The sequence below is a fragment of the Bos indicus genome, chromosome X, assembly GCF_029378745.1.
Source record: "Bos indicus isolate NIAB-ARS_2022 breed Sahiwal x Tharparkar chromosome X, NIAB-ARS_B.indTharparkar_mat_pri_1.0, whole genome shotgun sequence".
Taxonomy (NCBI): domain Eukaryota; kingdom Metazoa; phylum Chordata; class Mammalia; order Artiodactyla; family Bovidae; genus Bos; species Bos indicus.
Genome location: NC_091789.1, coordinates 38,170,126 through 38,188,567, shown reverse-complemented (window position 1 = coordinate 38,188,567; position 18,442 = coordinate 38,170,126). Strand labels below are relative to the sequence as shown.

Here is an 18,442-nt window from a genome sequence, read left to right as displayed (position 1 = left end):
GGAAAAGGAGTACGTCAAGGCTGTATACTGTCACCCTGCTTATTTAATTTATATGCAGAGTACATCATGAGAAACACTGGGCTGGAAGAAGTACAAGCTGGAATCAAGATTTCCGGGAGAAATATCAATAACCTCAGATATGCAGATGACACCACCCTATGGCAGAAAGTGAAGAGGACCTAAAAAGCCTCTTGATGAAAGTGAAAGAGGAGAGTGAAAAGGTTGGCTTAAAGCTCAACATTCAGAAAACTAAGATCATGGCATCTGGTCCCATCTCTTCATGGGAAATAGATGGGCAAACAGTGGAAACAGTGTCAGACTTTATTTTTGGGGGCTCCAAAATCACTGCAGATGGTGACTGCATCTGTGAAATTAAAAGACGCTTACTCCTTGGAAGGAAGATATGACCAACCTAGATAGCATATTGAAAAGCAGAGCATTACTTTGCCAACAAAGGTCTGTCTAGTCAAGGCTATGGTTTTTCCAGTGGTCATGTATGGATGTGAGAGTTGGACTGTGAAGAAAGCTGAGTGCCAAAGAATTGATGCTTTTGAACTGTGGTGTTGGAGAAGACTCTTGAGAGTCCCTTGGACTGCAAGGAGATCCACCTAGTCCATTTTAAAGGAGATCAGCCCTGGCTGTTCTTTGGAAGGAATGATGCTAAGGATGAAACTCCAGTACTTTGGCCACCTCATGCGAAGAGTTGACTCATTGGAAAAGACTCTGATGCTGAGAGGGATTGGGGGCAGGAGGAAAAAGGGACGACAGGAAATGACATGGCTGGTGGCATCACCGACTCGATGGACATGAGTTTGAGTGAACTCTTGGAGTTGGTGATAGACAGGGAGGCCTGGCATGCTGTGATTCATGGTGTCACAAAGAGTCAGACACGACTGAGCGACTGAACTGAACTGTTATTTATCCAACGGGCCACCCCTCCCATTGGCCCAAGATGCCACGTAAACTGTGATTCGTTGACCTCAACCATGCAGACAGCACAGCCGCATGAATTACACTCTGGAAAGTCTCTGCATGATACATCTGAAGTTAATTTAAGGCCTCTGGCCTGGGCAAGAGGACAGACAGAAGGCTGGTCTTGGTAATCCATGGTGCCAGGTCAACCCCACATTGGCAGCAGGAATGTTCATCCCCACCTGACTTTCTAGACAAAACCAGACAGTTGGCAGTGCCAAACAGAAAAGGTGAGACAGCCAAGCTTTGAGAAAAGCAGCATAGCGCATTGTCAAAACCGGGGAGGAAGCAGAAGTGCCTTCTATCTGACACAAAAGAGCCAAATGACAACTAAAAAATATAAATACCTCGAAGTGAAGAAACTCCCCTGAGACAGGCAAAGGTTTAGTAGGCACACACAGCGATAATCATAGATGCGGACAGTTGTCCCATCAAAACTAACACCTTCTCACCAAAAGACGATCAAGAGCTATGAAGGCATGGCACAGCCTGACTGTAAAAGCTGCAATACATACGTCTGACAGAGACTTATTTATACCCAGAACATGTGAAGAATTCTTATGACTCAATAACAGGATGGCAAGTGAGGAAAAGACAGAATGTTTGAACGGACACTTCATTTCAAAAGGCCACATGCACTACAAGAGCCTACAAGCACTGTAATCAGGGAAATACTGGGTGGGCCAAAAAGTTCTTTTGGGCTTTTTCATAAGATGTACTAGGGAGCTGATGGCGAAAAAGACAAGTTTAGCACACACTGACCCTAGCCCCTGTCAACCACACTTTGAAGTGTTCACCCAAAAGAAAAGACACAGGGTTGCACATGGATGTTCACAGCAGCTTTATTCACCCACAGGAGGTGGCAGAAACAAAAGGACCATGTTGACAGGGGTCAACATGCATCAGTCTGAAAAGTGTGATGTTGAGTGAAAGAAGCTTTAGGCAAAAGAGTACACATTAGATGAGCCCATTTGTGAGGTTTTAGAACACGCCTAAATGACAATAACAACATTGAAGATGGTGGTTGCCTCTGTTGGGATGGGAAGGGGTAGGCTGGGTAGAGTATGAGAGATACTTCTGGAGTGTTGATGCTCCAAACTGTGATCAGGGTTGGGTTAGCACAGGTGTGTGTATTTGTTCAAACTCATCCAGTACATTTCACCAGATGGACCCTGGACCACAAAGTTAAAAAAAAAAATCATATAGAAATACTGAATACTAGTCCATAATATGCACACTGAAGCCTTTAGGGGTGAACTGTTCTGATGCTTGCAGCTTTTAAAAAAAAAAAACCACAAGATTCATTCATTTCTTTTATGGCTGTGCCGGGTCTTAGTTGCTGCTGTTGGGCTTTTCTCTAGATGTGGTGAGTGGCCTTCTCATCCCAGTGGTTTGTCCTGTTGCAGGGCACAGGTTGTAGGCACAGGGGTTCAGTCGTGGAACTTACTTTGAGGAAAAAAAAAAAAGGTGAATGAATGGTTTGTGGATAGACACGTGACAAAGCACACATGGCCGCGTGTTAATGGTATAATCTAGGAGGTATGTCAAATGGAAGCTACTATCAAATTGTTTGTTCTTTGCAGTGGGTTTGAAAATTTGCAAATAAAACACTGGAAGGAATGGCATCAGGAGAGTGAAAAAAGGCCACAGAGCATGGAACTGGGACCCTCAGGAGCTGTCCTACTGTGGATGGACTTTGGAATTTTAAGAACAGTGTGGCTCTGACATCACATGCCAATGAGAATAAATGGATGGATCTCCTTAAAGCACTCTTCAGTCTCCTTTGCTGGTTCTTCCTCCTCTTTCTAACTTAACTGCTCTTGAAGTAGCCCAGGGCTTGGAGAAGGGCAAGGAGCACTCTGAAAATGTTCCCACCCACTCCAGGTCAAATATTCAATCAGGACGTTAGGGAAGGATTCCGCTGCACATGGACGGCGGCTGCAATCCAGCCACAGCGGGGGTGGGGATGCCCCTCAGAGACCACGGGGAGGGAAGATCTTCCCAATGGGTGGGACCAGGAGAAGGACATCTCATCAGCCAGTTGGTGGCAAAGGAGAAATGGGAAGATTCCCCAAGGAGGAACAGCTAGCCCCATCTATGTGTCTGTCTGTCTCTCCAGATCTATTGCAATCAGGGAAGTCCCGAGAAAGAGAAACTGCCCTGGGCAGCAGCTAGCACTTCTCCAAACTCACGTGACACAGCTTTCCACAGTGCTATGAAAGCAGAAGCTTCTAACAAGGGATTGTATTTAGCAAAGTAACTGATGAGACGTAACTGATGTAACTCATGTAACTGATGTAACTCATGACACCAGAGCTACAGGGCACTTCAAGGCCATCTACAGTAGATGAGTTACCTCTACCTCTGTGCAAAGTGTCCTAGCACACACAGATACCATGGAGCCATGAAAAGGAGGTTCAGGGGTTGATCTCAAAGAAATGTTGTTAAGTGAAAAAAAAAGGGGGGAGGAAAGGTATGCTGTGAAACAGATGAAAATCTTCATATCTGCTTGTAAACATGCCATCTCTCTCTGGAGGGACACGTGAACAACATGGAGGAACTGGGAGACAAGAGAAGGGGCTCAGAAGAAAACTGGATTCATTTCAGATTAATCTCTTAACAGGCATATAAAAGCCTTCTCTTGTGGCAAGATAGAATTTTCCTGAGTGTCATTTAGATTCAAGTTGGGAGCTTAAGGAATTGTGTGTAGTGTGGATCCTGTTTTTTTTTTTTTTTTTTGATATTCATTTATTTGACTGTGCTGGGTCTCAATTGCAGCCTGTAGGATCTAGTTCTCAGAGCAGGGATTGAACCCATGGAAAAGTCTGAGCGTGGGAAAAGTCCCTGGGCCCTACTGAAAGGAGAGTCCAAGGCAGGAAGGTAAATAGAAACCCACACACACAAAAAAAGGAAGTCATGAGGATGAGAGATTTAAAAAATGTTCCGGCAGACAGCAGAGCTGAGAATGTGCACCCAGAAGAAACTAGCTGGGGAGGATTGCAGGAAGGAGGAAGCTGGTATCTCATCAACCAGAACTGGAGAACAGGCTGTCCCAGGCTGCACAAGGGGCTGAAAAAAGAAGAACTGAGTTGGGCGTCTGGTCATCCCGAAAAAGACCAGGGAGAAGCTGGATCAGTGAGAAACAGAATAAAGCTGTTGGGTTGGCCACCAGTCAGAATACAAAAGCCTCTACCAACGTTCCCTTTTTAGCATCGACCTACAGCAGGTTGCAAAACAATTGTAGGTAAAGAACAGACTGTAAATGTCAGAACCCTTACAACATCAAGGTCCACACACACACGACAGAAAAGAATGAAAGGAAGGGTCTCCAGATCCTGGGAGATCTGTGAGAAGGGAAGTCACCAAAGGAATGAATGGAGAATTTTTAGTTCTGCTGGATTTTGGCCACACGCTTGGGTTGCATTTAGTGACAGTCAGAAGGCTTGTCCTTATGGAACCAAGAGGAGTCCCTTCTTGCTGCAACTAGAGAAAGCCTGCGCTCAGCCATGAAGACCCAGCAGAGACAAAAACAGAAAAACAAACCAGTGCTATTAAAAAAAAAGAAAGAAAACCATAAGGAAATATCACCACACAGCCATCAGAGCAGCTATGATCAAAACCAGTGACAAGACTAAATAGTCATAAGGATGGAAAGAAACTGAATCTCTCATCCATGGCTGGTGGCAATGTAAAATGGAACAGCCATTCAGGAAGAGAATCGGGTGCTTTCTTAGAAAACAAAATGAGTACTTTACAAGTGAGCAATGCTGGTAAAGAATCGCCTGCAATGTGGGAGACCTGGGTTCGATCCCTGGGTTGGGAAGATCCCCTGGAGAAGGCAAAGGCTACCCACTCCAGTATTCTGGCCTGGAGAATTCCACGGACTGTATAGTCCATGGGGTCACGAAGAATCGGACACGACCGAGAGACTTTCACTGTATTCACTGTAATGGAACAAGACAAATGTGTGTGCAAAATCTGCTACATGAAGGTTTGTACCTGGGCTGGATGAAGCACAAGCTGTAATCAAGATTGCCGGGAGAAATATCAATAACCTCAGATATGCAGATGATACCACCCTTACGGCAGAAAGTGAAGAACTAAAGAGCCTCTTGATAAAAGTGAAAGAGGAGTGTGAAAAAGTTGGCTTAAAGCTCAACATTCAGAAAACTAAGATCATGGCATCTGGTCCCACCACTTCAAGGCAAATAGATGGGGAAACAGTGGAAACAGTGAGAGACTTTATTTGGGGGGGCTCAAAAATCACTGCAGATGGTGATTGCAGCCATAAAATTAAAAGACACTTACTGTGTCTTTTAAAAAAAAATAAAATAAAATAAAAGACACTTACTGCTTCCCTGGTGGCTCAGATGGTAAAGCGTTTGCCTACAATGCAGGAGACCCGGGTTCAATCCCTGGGTTGGGAAGATCTCCTGGAGAAGGAAATGGTAACCCACTCCAGTATTCTTGCCTGGAAAATCCCATGGACGGAGAAGCCTAATAGGCTACAGGCCATGGAGTCACAAAGAGTCGGACATGACTGAGCGACTTCACTTTCACTTTACTCCTTGGAAGGAAAGTTATGACCAACATAGACAGCATATTAAAAAGCAGAGACATTACTTTGTAAACAAAGGTCCGTCTAGTCAAGGCTATGGTTTTTCCAGTGGTCATGTATGGATGTGAGAGTTGGACTATAAAGAAACCTGAGCACCGAAGAACTGATGCTTTTGAACTGTGGTGTTGGAGAAGACTCTTGAGAGTCCCTTGGACTACAAGGAGATCCACACAGTCCATCCTAAAGAAGATCAGCCCTGGGTGTTCATTGGAAGGTCTGATGTTGAAGCTGAAACTCCAATACTTTGGCCACCTGATGCAAAGAGCTGACTCATTTGAAAAGACCCTGATGCTGGGAAAGACTGAAGGTAGGAGGAGAAGGGGACGACAGAGGATGAGATGGTTGGATGGCATCACCGGCTCAATGGAGATGAGTTTGGGTAGACTCTGGGAGTTGGTCTTAGACAGGGAGGCCTGGCGTGCTGCAGTTCATGGGGTCGCAAAGAGTCAGACATGACTGAGTGACTGAACTGAACTGAAGGTTCGTACAGATTTACTCACAGTAACTCAAACCTGGAAACAACTAGGAGTATCTATCACAGGTGAGCAGGTCAACAGACTATGATCCATCCAGACTTTGGGACGATTCCCAGCAATAAAAATATTGCCAATGATTTGATTCCAGGTAAACTCCAATACTTTGGCCACTTCATGTGAAGAGTTGACTCATTGGAAAAGACTCTGATGCTGGGAGGGATTGGGGGCAGGAGGAGAAAGGGACGACAGAGGATGAGATGGCTGGATGGCATCACTGACTCAATGGACGTGAGTCTGAGTGAAATCTGGGAGTTGGTGATGGACAGGGAGGCCTGGCGAGCTGCGATTCATGGCGTCGCCAAGAGTCGGACACAACTGAGCGACTGAACTGAACTGAACTGAACTGATATAACATTATTGGGATGACAAAATTACAGAGCTGGCAAACAGACTAGTGGTGGTGGTTATGTATCTTCACACATGTGACAAAATGGCCCAGAGCTACACTCACATGTCACAGCAATGTCAAGTCCATGGTTTTGACAATGTACTATTTTTGATCTTATAGGAGACAGAGTTGAAGTTATTGTAAAAAAGTAGCAAAACAGCTGGCAGGTAGCACTTGTTTGCACCCAAAGAGCTGTAACTAAGAGAGCACAGTAACGAATGGGGAGAGGAAACAACAAACCATGGAGAAAGTTGCAGGAATCTGGGGTTGGAAATTAACAGGCTAAAGCACATGGTAACCTCAGAGCTTCTCAAAGCATTACCCACAGCGACCTGGAAGCATGTGGCATCAAGTTGGAAGAATTCTTTCTGTTAAATTAAGCACCTTATTTGTTTTTACCATGTTGCAGGTATTAAGAGATTTGAACGTACAGACTGAGGAGTTCAAGGATCACTGACTGCATGCCTGACTTGCCCTGATTCTGACTTACAAATCTTTGTTCACTAGTAATTGTGGGGCTGAGAATGCTCAAAATCAAACCTGCAGATTCATTCCATGGATCTCCCAGCAACTACCAATTGCTGCTGCTGCTGCTAAGTCGCTTCAGTCGTGTCCGACTCTGTGTGACCCCAGAGACAGCAGCCCACCAGGCTCCCCTGTCCCTGGGATTCTCCAGGCAAGAACATTGGAGTGGCTTGCCATTTCCTTCTCCAATACAGGAAAGTGAAAAGTGAAAGTGAAGTCGCTCAGTGTCTGACTCCTAGCGACCCCATGAACTGCAGCCTACCAGGCTCCTCCATCCATGGGATTTGCCAGGCAAGAATACTGGAGTGGGTTGCCATTGCCTTCTCCGAACTACCACTTACGTGTCTTAAAACCCAGCAGTGTTGGTAAAGAATCTGCCTGCAATTTGGGAGACTTGGGTTCAATCCATGTAACCAGGGATTCATCAGTAACCATAGCAGGTAAAGGTGGCAATAAAGTCTGGAAACACAGATCAGATTCTCTTATCATGTGCTGTAAAGTACCATCAAGAAAGCATTTCTGATGATTCATCTGGGTTTGCAGACGTGGCAGAGCCCTGCGTAACGTTCTCAACAAGGACAGTCGAAAGTCTGTCCACGGAAGACAGAGTGAACTTGGCAAGGGGGTGGATGCCTGCATGATTGGGGGCCTCATCTCTTCATTCAGCTCCAAGACATGTCAGCCTTTAAATTAAGGACTCTGCAAAGCGTGCCAGAGGTAGAACACATTGAACCCAGAAAAGTTCAACACTTGCTATGCCAAACGCTGGGCTTTTCAATGTGCTTATCCATCAAGACAGTCCCCCTTCCTAATGACTCAGAGCCACTATCACACTCCCTCAGAAGCTGCCAGTGATGAGAGAGATACCTGGAATGCTCTGACCTGGCACCTGAAGAACCAACTCGCACCCGTGGGGTGCCCCCAAAGCACCACCTGATGCCCCTGCTCTGACCGCTCTTTGATGACACCTGGCACACCAGCCCCTGGCACCCCCAGCCCACAGACAATCTGTGATGAAGGGCTAGACAGACAGATGCATACAGAGCAGGGGCCGCAGGCTGCAGTCGGTCCCCCGTCTCTCCTGTCCTGCCCCTCAACTGCTGGAACTTGGCGTGTTTCCACAGCTGTTAAGACACGCGCCTTCCAATGGGTGGCAGAGATTTTCCATTGTTTGTTCTGGGACTTACTGGCCCCACGCTGGACCACAATGTTGAGTCCTTCCCAGTGCCATGAGCACCCGTGCCGGGTGATTACAAAGTGATACAAGCAATGCTGAGCAAACAACATCGGGCAAAGGTGCTCGATTGCTTTCTGTGGGGTGCACTTTGCAACTTGGACACCAGTACCCCCCTGGCCAGGGAGGCCCCCAGCCACACCCGGGCAGGATGGGGAACGGCCGTCCCACGTGAGAAGGGCTCAAGGCCGCCCTCTGCTCCGCAGCCTGTCAGGGGCCCATATTCACACAAACTGCTGGGGTGGCAAGGCCTGGCCTCTGAAACCCTCTTCAGAGGAAACATCTGTGGTGGGTTCAAAGGGCAGAGGCAGCAGTTCAGAGGAAGCTGGGATTAAAAAAGAGAGAGATGAAAAAACAAACTTAGCGGCAGGTGGCGGAGGTGGATGACTCAAGTAGGGCCCACCAAGTCACATTAAGAGCTGGTGACAATGACTGGAGGGAATGAACCAACATCTGTTGGGCCGATGGGTAAGCCCTCTGCCCACTGTTTTCAGGTACCGTGGGGCTTCCCTGAGAAGCTGATTTGGGAAAGAAGCTGCCTGCAATGCAGGAGACCCGGGTTTGATTCCTGGGCCGGTAAGTTCCCTTGGAGAAGGGCTAGGCTACCCACTCCAGCATTCTTGGGCTTCCCTGGGAGATCAGCTGGGAAAGAATCCGCCTGCAGTGCGGGAGACCTGGGTTCAATCCCTGGGTTGGGAAGATCCCCTGGAGAAGGGAAAGGCTGCTACCCACTCCAGGATCCTGTCCTGGAGAATTCCATGGACTGTACAGTCAATGGGGTCACCCAGAGTTGGACATGACTGAGCGACTTAAACAGACAGAAGGCCCAGGCCAAGCAGGCAAGTGATGGCCTACACCAGACACCAGCTGCTCAGTCCTCCTGGGCCAGGGCAGGCTCCACTTTGGGAAAGAACACAAGGAAAAAAAAAAACCCATGAGAAAATCCAAAAGGACTCAAGGTACCAGAAAAAAGGGAAAACTGTTTCCCACAAATATGAGAGCTGCAGAAAAGGGCTGGGAGGAGAGGAAAGCCTCAGAGGCAGGATTTTATGCAAGTCCTGGCTTCAGTCCTGATGAACCAGGTGCCTGGGATGCAGGCAAACAAAGCACCTGCAGCAGGACTGGCAGGCTGGTGACTTCAGAGCACAAACGTGTACAATCGGCCCTGGGACACGATGGATGTGAGCTGCCACGGGTCCACTGGCATGAGCATTTCTTGCACAGTCAACCCTGCAGCACCAACAATTCAGTCCAGGGTAGGTGGCCTCTGCTGGTGGCTGGAGGCTTGTAGTCGTGGATGAACCACAGGGACGGAGGAACGGATGCATATGGATGCGGCTCAACTCTATGCCTCCACGTGAAGGAAAAAGGCAAAGTGAAGCCTCAGAAAATTCTATGTTACACCAAGCTGTACTCTGGTTCCCTAATTTGGAGCATGTCTTCCTGTTTCCCTGCCCTGGAGTCAGTTCTCCTCTTTTGAGCAACAGTTGAAAACTTGAGCAACTGGTGCTTAGGGGAAAAAAAAAATCCCTGCCATCCATGAAATGTCACCTGATTTCATCTCCCCCACCCCAGGGGATCTCTGGTGAAATCTCCAGACCTCTGTGAGCCCTGAATGTCCCTGCCTGGAGCACTGTTGGCCGATGGCACCCTGGATATCTCCAGCCCCAAACCTGTGCAACAGCAGATGAGGCCGAATCTGCTGGCCAGGAGCTCTGCTGAGTGGATACTCAGCTGGAGCCAGACTTCATTCCTGGGCCATTAGGCCCAAGTGAACTTTCAGGGACTTGCAACCTATTTCTTCAGGTCATGGGAAAGGGGCAACTTCAAACAGGCCAGCAGAGAGAAGCAGGAATTTTACAACCCATTTTATGTGCACTAAGGGACTGCCATAAAGAACAAGGTCACAGAGAGCTCATAAAATGTTTCTCCAAGGAAGGACACCTATAGTTAAATAGGGAAGGCAGCCTCCACTTCAAATGTACTGCAACACTGTGCTCTGATAAGACTTTTTCAGTATCAAATACGGACTATAATCAGAAGGGAAACTTTGGTTTTCTAGTCTTTAGAACTTTTACGGAAAGCAATCTTCCTCAATGAAGTGTTTGGCAACAGGAATTTCTGAATTGCTTTAAAGGCAACAGCTTCCTTGGAGGGAAGGTGAACCTCAGGAAATAAGGAATCATCTGGTTTGTGGGGTCAGGCCACCCCTCATGGCGTGGAGATTCTCCCTCCGAGGTCCACAGTTGGGCAGTTCTGGAAGCTTTTCATTCTGTGCTTTACCAATTTTTCTTATCCCATTCTCAAATCCTTTCATGCAAACAAACTACATAGGCAGGAGACTGTATCTGGTATTGCAGGATAAACTCATGGCTCCACAAAAACTGCTGCTTACTCAGAGTAGTGACAGAGCTTCTGTTCAAAACTGCACGCAACGAACCTCCCCAGCTTTCCCACCAGGGGCAGAAAGATCTCCAAGGGGTCGGGACACTGAGTTACAGGTGATGCTCAGGTTGTGCAAAGTGAAAGCAGGCACACAGAAAGGCCTACGTAAGCTGGAGTCCACCTGTAGGACAGCCTCAAAAAGGCAAAGTGATAGTGTTTTCCAAATGCTGCTTGGAAAAAAAAAACAAACACAAATGCTGCTGGAGCGGGGGGCGGGGGGAGGGGGTGGCGGTCCATGCATCCAGGGATGGCAGGTGTGTGTGGGGGCAACCCTCAAGGACTGTGAGGTCACAGCTACAGGGTGGGATGTATGTGTCCAATGTCAATGAACTGCACAAATCGGTGAATTCTATGTATGCCAAGTAAACCTCAATAAAGTTGCCAAAAGAAAATTCAATAAACAGAGTTTGGCAGGGGGTGGGGATGGAGTTAAGGCTCAGCCAAGTGAGTTGACTGTTGGGAAGAAAAGCAAAAAATCACATTTCCAAGCTTATGGGGAATCAAGGAGTTTCAGAGCCTGATCCCCTCCTAGCCCACTTGCCGCTGTGCTGCCTAACTTGCAACTTTGTCTTCCCCACATGATCATCCTGCTGCTCCTGGAAGCCTAGACTACTGCAATCCTGATTTGCAAAGATGGACAAGTGTGAATATGGCGCCCTGAGGGAAGCAGCAAGGTCAATGCAGATACAGAATGCAGCCTCCCTCTGATGCCTCCCAGTCCACAGTCCCCAGCCCGCACGCCAGTCTGCTGGGACCTGGGGGATCTGCAGTTTCATCGTATGCCCAAGTGGATGGGTGCGCTGCATAGCACGTCCACCTCTTCAGGCACTTAGTAATTTGGGAACCATGTCCGAGGCCCCACGGATCAGGCATTTTACCTGGAAAAAGTGAGTGTGCAAACAGCCCTGCCCTGAAAGATCTTGGCGGTCTAGAAAAAGATTCACACTCGTGAGTCCCCAGGCCAGCTAGTGTCTGCTGAGCCCTCTATCTCTGGGTGTCTCTGTGGACATCCTCTCTTGGAACCTGGCCAGCAGGCCGTGAGGAGGCCAGGAAACGTGGAAGGGCTGCCGGTGGGTGCTGGCTGATGGCTGACCACTGAGACTCAGCTTCCGCCTTCAGGTGAGTGAGTGGGCCTGACATGCAGCCTTACCTTGAAGTCACTCAGTCATACCAGACTCTTTGCGACCCATGGACTGTAGCCTACCAGGATCCTCCATCCAGGGCATTTTCCAGGCAAGGGTACTGGAGTGGGTGGCCATTTCCTTCTCCAGGAGATCTTCCCGACCCAGGAATCGAATCCCGGTCTCCCGCATTGCGGGCAGACACTTTACTCTGAGCCACCAGGGAAGCCCCAAGATAACAAGAGAATCAACTCTCCCTTATGGGCCATCTTTGAGGATAGAGGTGAGTTGCTATTTATGGGCCATCGCAGGAATCTGGGGGGGGGGGGGCGGGGGGCGGGCAGAATTACTCCTGGGATGATGCCTGCCCACAGACACAGGCCACCCGGATGCCCCCCAGCACCAGAGGCCCCCGCAGAAATGCCACGGCATGGTGACTGAGCACTTTGAGGCCAGCGTTGGCTCTTACCACCAACCCTTTCTGCTGACACAAGCACTTAAGCAGACCTCCTCTGGGCTCTGTTCCTGAAAGTCTTCTCCGTGACCCCGACTCCGTCCACGCAGAAGTTTCCCCCGACCTTTCATTAGCTCTCCGGGCCAGGGGCAGCGGCCTCTGCCGATTCCCGCCTAGAGGCGCCGCGGGTCCCAAGCCATGGCGCCCAGAAGTCCCGCACGAGCCCCGGGGGTCAGGGCCCCCATCCCGAGGGCAGGAGGGCGGGCGGCGAGGCCTAGAGTCGGGGACCGGCCCTCATCGCACGCCGTTGGGGGGACCTCGGGAGCCGCTCACCTCGGGCCGGTTGTGCTTCTGCAGCAAGTGCTCCAGGTAGAGATCGGAGAGCGCCGTGCGCATGCCGCCCCCGCCCTCGCCTTCGCTCGCCTTCAGCGTCATCTTGCGGGAGAGCCGGGCCGCAGGGGACGCGGGGGCCGCGGGGCCACGGGACCGGGCACAAGCTGGAGCGCGAGGGCCCCAGAGCCTGCGGCGCGCGGAGGCGGCGAAGGCTGCTGGGACTCGGCGCGCCTGGGCCGTCACCACCCCGCAGGAGGCGCGCTGGGCGCGCGGGGGTGGAGCCCCGCCCACGCCCCGCCCCTGAACACGCCCCCGCCTGGTGCCCGCCCCCGAGGCCCCCAGGGGCCCGGCTCTGCGCACCTGGGCGCCCGGAATCTCCGACGATTAAAGCCACGAAAACAAACAAACAAACAAAAAAAAAAAATGGAAGGCTTAGTGGCAGCAAGGAGACCAACATTCCAGAGCGGGATTCCTTAGCACCCTCACACCTTCGTGGCGTTCACCCCAGCAGCGAAGGCACGAAATACTTGCTGAACAAAACAAACATTTCCTGTGCTTACCAGAGTTCAGGGCTGTGCGCCATCTGTACACACATTTGCCTGATAAACACCTGGCTCCTTGACCCGAAGAGAATAACCTCACAGTATTACAAGCAGTACATTACTCTGCGTAATCTTGTTCCGATCTTCCAGGACCTCTTGGCCAAGAAGAGAAAAACCCAAGGCAAGAGTTTGCAGCCAAATCACTCAGTTTTCTCTGCTGAGAGACTGAGCTCATGTGATTGATTGATGGCTCCCTTCTCCAAGATTACCCTCAAGGAACTATAGAAGTCTGAGACACACACAGAGGGAGAGAGAGAGAGACACACACACACACACACACACACACACACACACAGGGAGAGAGACACAGAGACACACACACAGAGGAAAGGGAACTATTGAAATTAAGACAGTGGGATACCATGCACAGATAGATTAATTGAGCAATGAGATAGATTAGAAAATGCAGAGATGCACACTGGCTGGTGTGTAATTGTGGTATCTGATGCAAGTGTCATGTTAGGTGAGTAAAGAGAAACTTTTTATTAAACTACAGTTAGGAAATGTTTGGAGAAGGCAATGGCACCCCACTCCAGTACTCTTGCCTGGCAAATCCCATGGATGGAGGAGCCTGGTAGGCTGCAGTCCATGGGGTCGCTAGGAGTCAGACACTGAGCGACTTCACTTTCACTTTTCACTTTCATGCATTGAAGAAGGAAATGGCCAGCCACTCCAGTGTTCTTGCCTGGAGAATCCCAGGGACGGGGGAGCCTGGTGGGCTTCAGTCTATGGGGTCGCACAGAGTCAGACACGACTGGAGGGACTTAGCAGCAGCAGCAGCAGGAAATGTTTATTTATATTGAAAGAGAGGAACCTGGAACCCTTCTGCATGCCATATGCAGAAATAAATGTATTCCAGATGGACTGAGGACTTCTCTGTCAAAAACACAACTTCAAAGCTTTTGACTAAAAACATCAGCAAAGAATTTTTAGACTTTGGGATACAGAAAGATTTCTTAAACAATGCAGACAAATCATCGACTGTAAAAAATATTGATCAGCTTGACTTTAACATTAAGAGATTTCACTCATCAAAAGGCAAACTAAAAAAGCAAAAAAGACCAGATGTGACTTGCGGAAAATATTTTCAATACAACTGATGAAAAATTCCTATTATGAATATATAAAGGTCTACAAATTAATAAGAAAAACACAAACAACTCAGCAGATCAATGGGTTAAAAAAAAAAAAAAACATGAGTAAGCATTTCACAGATGGAGAAACACACATGAACAATAAACATATGAACAGATGTTCAACCTCATTAGTGATCAAACCACAAGGAAATACCACTGTGCCTCCATTAAATTGTCACAAATTTAAAAGTCTAACAATATCAAGTGTTAGAGGAGATAAGAACCCATGTGAGTTCTTGAGCATTGCTGCTGAGAGTCTACATTTGGCAGTACTATTTAGGAGAACAGCTTTGTGTTTCTTCAAATTGAACATGTATCTCCCCTCTGAGCCAGCAACCCCACTCCTAGATGTATATATTGATGCAATTCCAACAAAAGTCTCAACAGATAGGTTTTGTGAAACTGGAAAATCTCATTTTAAAATGTGTGGACTTGTAAAAAACAATGTGGAGGGACTTGGCTTCCAGATAGCGCAACCTATAACAAAGTTATGTAACTAGGAGAGTGTAGGACAGGTGCAGAAAGAGACAAATAGACCAATGGAACAGAAAAGAGATAAGAAATGGTGACATGACAAGAGGTGTCGCAGACCAGTAGGGAAAGGACACACTTGCACTTAGGGGAACTGGGCATACTGGGAATCAAAACAGAAACCAAGACTGGTCACAGGTGAAGGCACACAGGCTATCGAAACTATGGCAGCCAGAGAACTTCAGAGGCAGGGAGTCCTCAAGCAAAATGTAGTTGAAGTTTTTCCTGAGGCCAAGCTCAGAGTGGAAAAGTACTGGGAAGGCAAATGGGCTGACTCTGAGGAGGGCTGGTCATACAGCTGGTCTTTTCAACATGTGCTCGCCTGTTTCTGGTCAGCTAGTTCCAGTTCAGTGTGCTCAGCGCTCAGAATGAGGCCTTGTTCCCGAGAATTTATTGCTTCTTGGAATTTATTGCAGCTATCTGCTTTTCTAAATTCCTAGAACTGCTTTGAGGCACAGAAATTTAGTTCAGAGTTCACGACTGGAAAAACATCGTTTCTCACAATTTTCTTTAAAAACTAAAATTAGACTTGATCTCACCTCAAAGAAAACTTTATCCCAAGGAGCTGAAGGATGTAAAGGTGAAAGGCAAAACTGTAAAACTTTTAGAAGACAACATGGGAGACGTCCTTTATGACTTTTGGGTGGAAAGGGGTCCTTAAACAGATGCAAGGAAAATTATCGCCAAATCACAAAAACCACCACAATATTGTAAAGTCACTAGCCTCCAATTAAAATAAAAAAATTATCGCCAAGTCAGACAACATTAAAATCAAAATACAACTCTCAGAATGAGGGACAGTATGTTCCACATTTCTGGCCTACAACATATTAGTATACTGAGTATACAAAGAAGTCCTACTGATCAGTAAGGAATAAATGAAGCTAAAATTAGAAAAATGGGCACAATTCATTAACAGGCATTTCATAGGAGAGAGATAAATGTCCTATCAACACAAGAAAAGATCTTCAATGTCATCAGTTGTCAGGGAAATGCCAAGTAAGAAAACAATAAGATACTATTTTCTATCCACCAGATTGGAAAAAAAAAAAAAAATGAAGACTATGATGTTATACGGAGAAGGCAATGGCACCCCACTCCAGTACTCTTGCCTGGAAAATCCCATGGACGGAGGAGCCTGGTGGGCTGCAGTACATGGGGTTGCTAAGAGTCGGACACGACTGGGCGACTTCACTTTCACTTTTCACTTTCATGCATTGGAGAAGGAAATGGCAACCCACTCCAATGTTCTTGCCTGGAGAATCCCAGGGATGGGGGAGCCTGGTAGGCTACCGTCTATGGGGTCACACAGAGTCGGACACGACTGAAGTGACTTAGCATAGCATAGCATAGCATGATGTTATATCTTCTCAAGGGTGTGGGGTTATGGGGGCACTTGGCCTTTGACTCAGAAAGGCAATCACAGATGACACTCTTCAGAGAGACTTGCACGTGTACCCTACTAGACATGTGCAGTAATACTTCTGGAGGCTTTATTCAGAATAGAAAAGACAGAAACAACACACATGTCTGTCCACCGTCAATGGGCTAAATGAGTAGAGGTCTTTTCATACAGTTGGGTTACAAAGGGGTCACTGCAGCTCCAGGCATCCACGTGGCAGAAGCTCAAAACCAAAAAGAAGAAAAGCACAGAAGAGAGTGCACGCCTGTGGTTTCATTTTCAGAAAACTTAAAAACAGGCAAGGCTCTGGCATGAGGAGACTGGATGAGGATTACGGGGGTTGGGAGGGGGGGCAGTGAAGAAGGGCTGCTGATCCTAAAGGGGAGAAGGACGGTGAATGTGTCCGCTTTGTGTAGTCTCCAAACTGTACACCTCGACTTGTGCTCTTTGCTGTAGGTAGGTTATATTGCAAAAGAGAAGCTTGAAAAGTCTGGGGCAGCAAGTTTAGGGAGACTTCAGGAATTTGTAAAATCCCAGCAAAATTAAATAGTGGATTGCCTAACATAACTGGCATGGACTGCAGCCTACCAGGCTTCTCTGTCCATGGGATTTGTCAGGCAAGAGTACTGGAGTGGGTTGCCATTGCCTTCTCCAAACTGGCAAAAACATAAAGCAAATCAAGGACACAACAGAATATTCAAGAGAACAGGAGGGGGAGGTCTGTGAGCCTTGCACAAGTGCTGCATGGTAGTATGCCTGCAGCCTCTGACCCAGCCATTCCCTGTTCAGCAATTTGCCTTAAGGAACAACGTGAGCAAGATAAAAAGGACTGTGAAGGTGTGTGTAAGGAGGCAGCTTAGATTTCCCTCCCCAGCTCCCATGTGCTGCTTAGTGGGGGAAAATGTAAGTTCACGTCCTGGCTGATTGAAAGCTCAACACAACCTGGTCAGTTCAACTTCCTCTTCAAGTCTGATCAAAGGATGGTCTCCTCCCACTGAGTGGAGTCTGAGACGGAGAGTGTGTGTTGGGATCTCACCCCTGTATCAGTCAGAACATCCTTTTGATACATGAGGCAGGGTGCTCAGGGCTGGTACACTGGGATAACCCTGAGGGATGGGATGGGGAGGGAGGTGGGAGGGAGGGTCAGGATGGGGAACACATGTACACCCATGGCTGATTCATGTCAAGGTAGGGCAAAAACCACCACAATATTGTAAAGTAATTAGCCTACAATTAAAATTTAAAAAAAAGAAAACAAGTGTACAACTCACTAGTTTTTAATAAATTAACAGATTTGTGTCAGCTTTCCAGTTTTTATATACCTATGCTGTTTAAGTTGCATGTAATTTAAATAATTCTTAAGTGTCTATTTACCTCAAGAATAAATTATAAGTATATATATATATAAAAAAAAGAACACCTGTTCGGTATTTCTCTTTGCATTTTTTGAGGCAGTAAATTCCTAACCTCCTGTGGTTTGCCCAGACACCAGCCCCTGGCTTGCTCAGGCCCAAAGTCCAGGAGGCATTCTCTAAGCTTCAGTTCTTTCCCACTCCTCATCCAATTACTGTTCAAATCCTGATGGCTCTCACTTCTCCCTCCGTCCAGATTTTGACACTGACTGCAACTCTTCCAATCCCTACCTTGGTGCCAACAAGGCTATGTCTCGCCTGGATTTTGGGAAACCTTCTGGCTGGTCTCCCTGCTTTGGACCCTATCAACATGGCGACTGAGATGACCCTTTAAAAACACCCATCAAATGACTTTCCCCACATTCCATGGGCTCCAAGGAGAACCCAGATCTTTTCTGAGGCCCACCAGGTCTTAACTCTGCCCCAGGCAGACTCTCACCCTAGCCCCCTGGAGCTGCTGTGTCTTCCACTCTAGCCAAGCTCGCTGTCTGCCTTGTTACTTGGTCAGAACAGGAGGTGTGCCATAGTGTTCACGGAGTGAGTGATTTCCAACTCGGAACAGCAACTTCAGTGCAGTTCAGTACAGTCGCCCAGTTGTGTCCGACTCTGCGATCCCATGTACTGCAGCACACCAGGCCTCCCTGTCCATCACCAACTCCCAGAGTTTACCCAAACCCCTGTCCATTGAGTTGGTGATGCCATTCAACCATCTCATCTTCTGTTGTCCCCTTCT

At 47.9% G+C, this 18,442-nt stretch overlaps 1 protein-coding gene across 1 annotated transcript in view; it reads right to left on the bottom strand.

Annotated features, from left to right (window-relative positions):
- The window catches only part of MPP1 (MAGUK p55 scaffold protein 1), a 32,821-nt gene extending 19,953 nt beyond the window's left edge, over nt 1-12,868 (bottom strand). Inside the window, exon 1 of the mRNA XM_070784191.1 lies at nt 12,627-12,868. Within this exon, the coding sequence (XP_070640292.1) occupies nt 12,627-12,728 (102 nt within the window). The 5' untranslated portion in view covers nt 12,729-12,868. The remainder of the gene's footprint in view (nt 1-12,626) is intronic.
- Nucleotides 12,869-18,442: the final 5,574 nt, after the last annotated feature.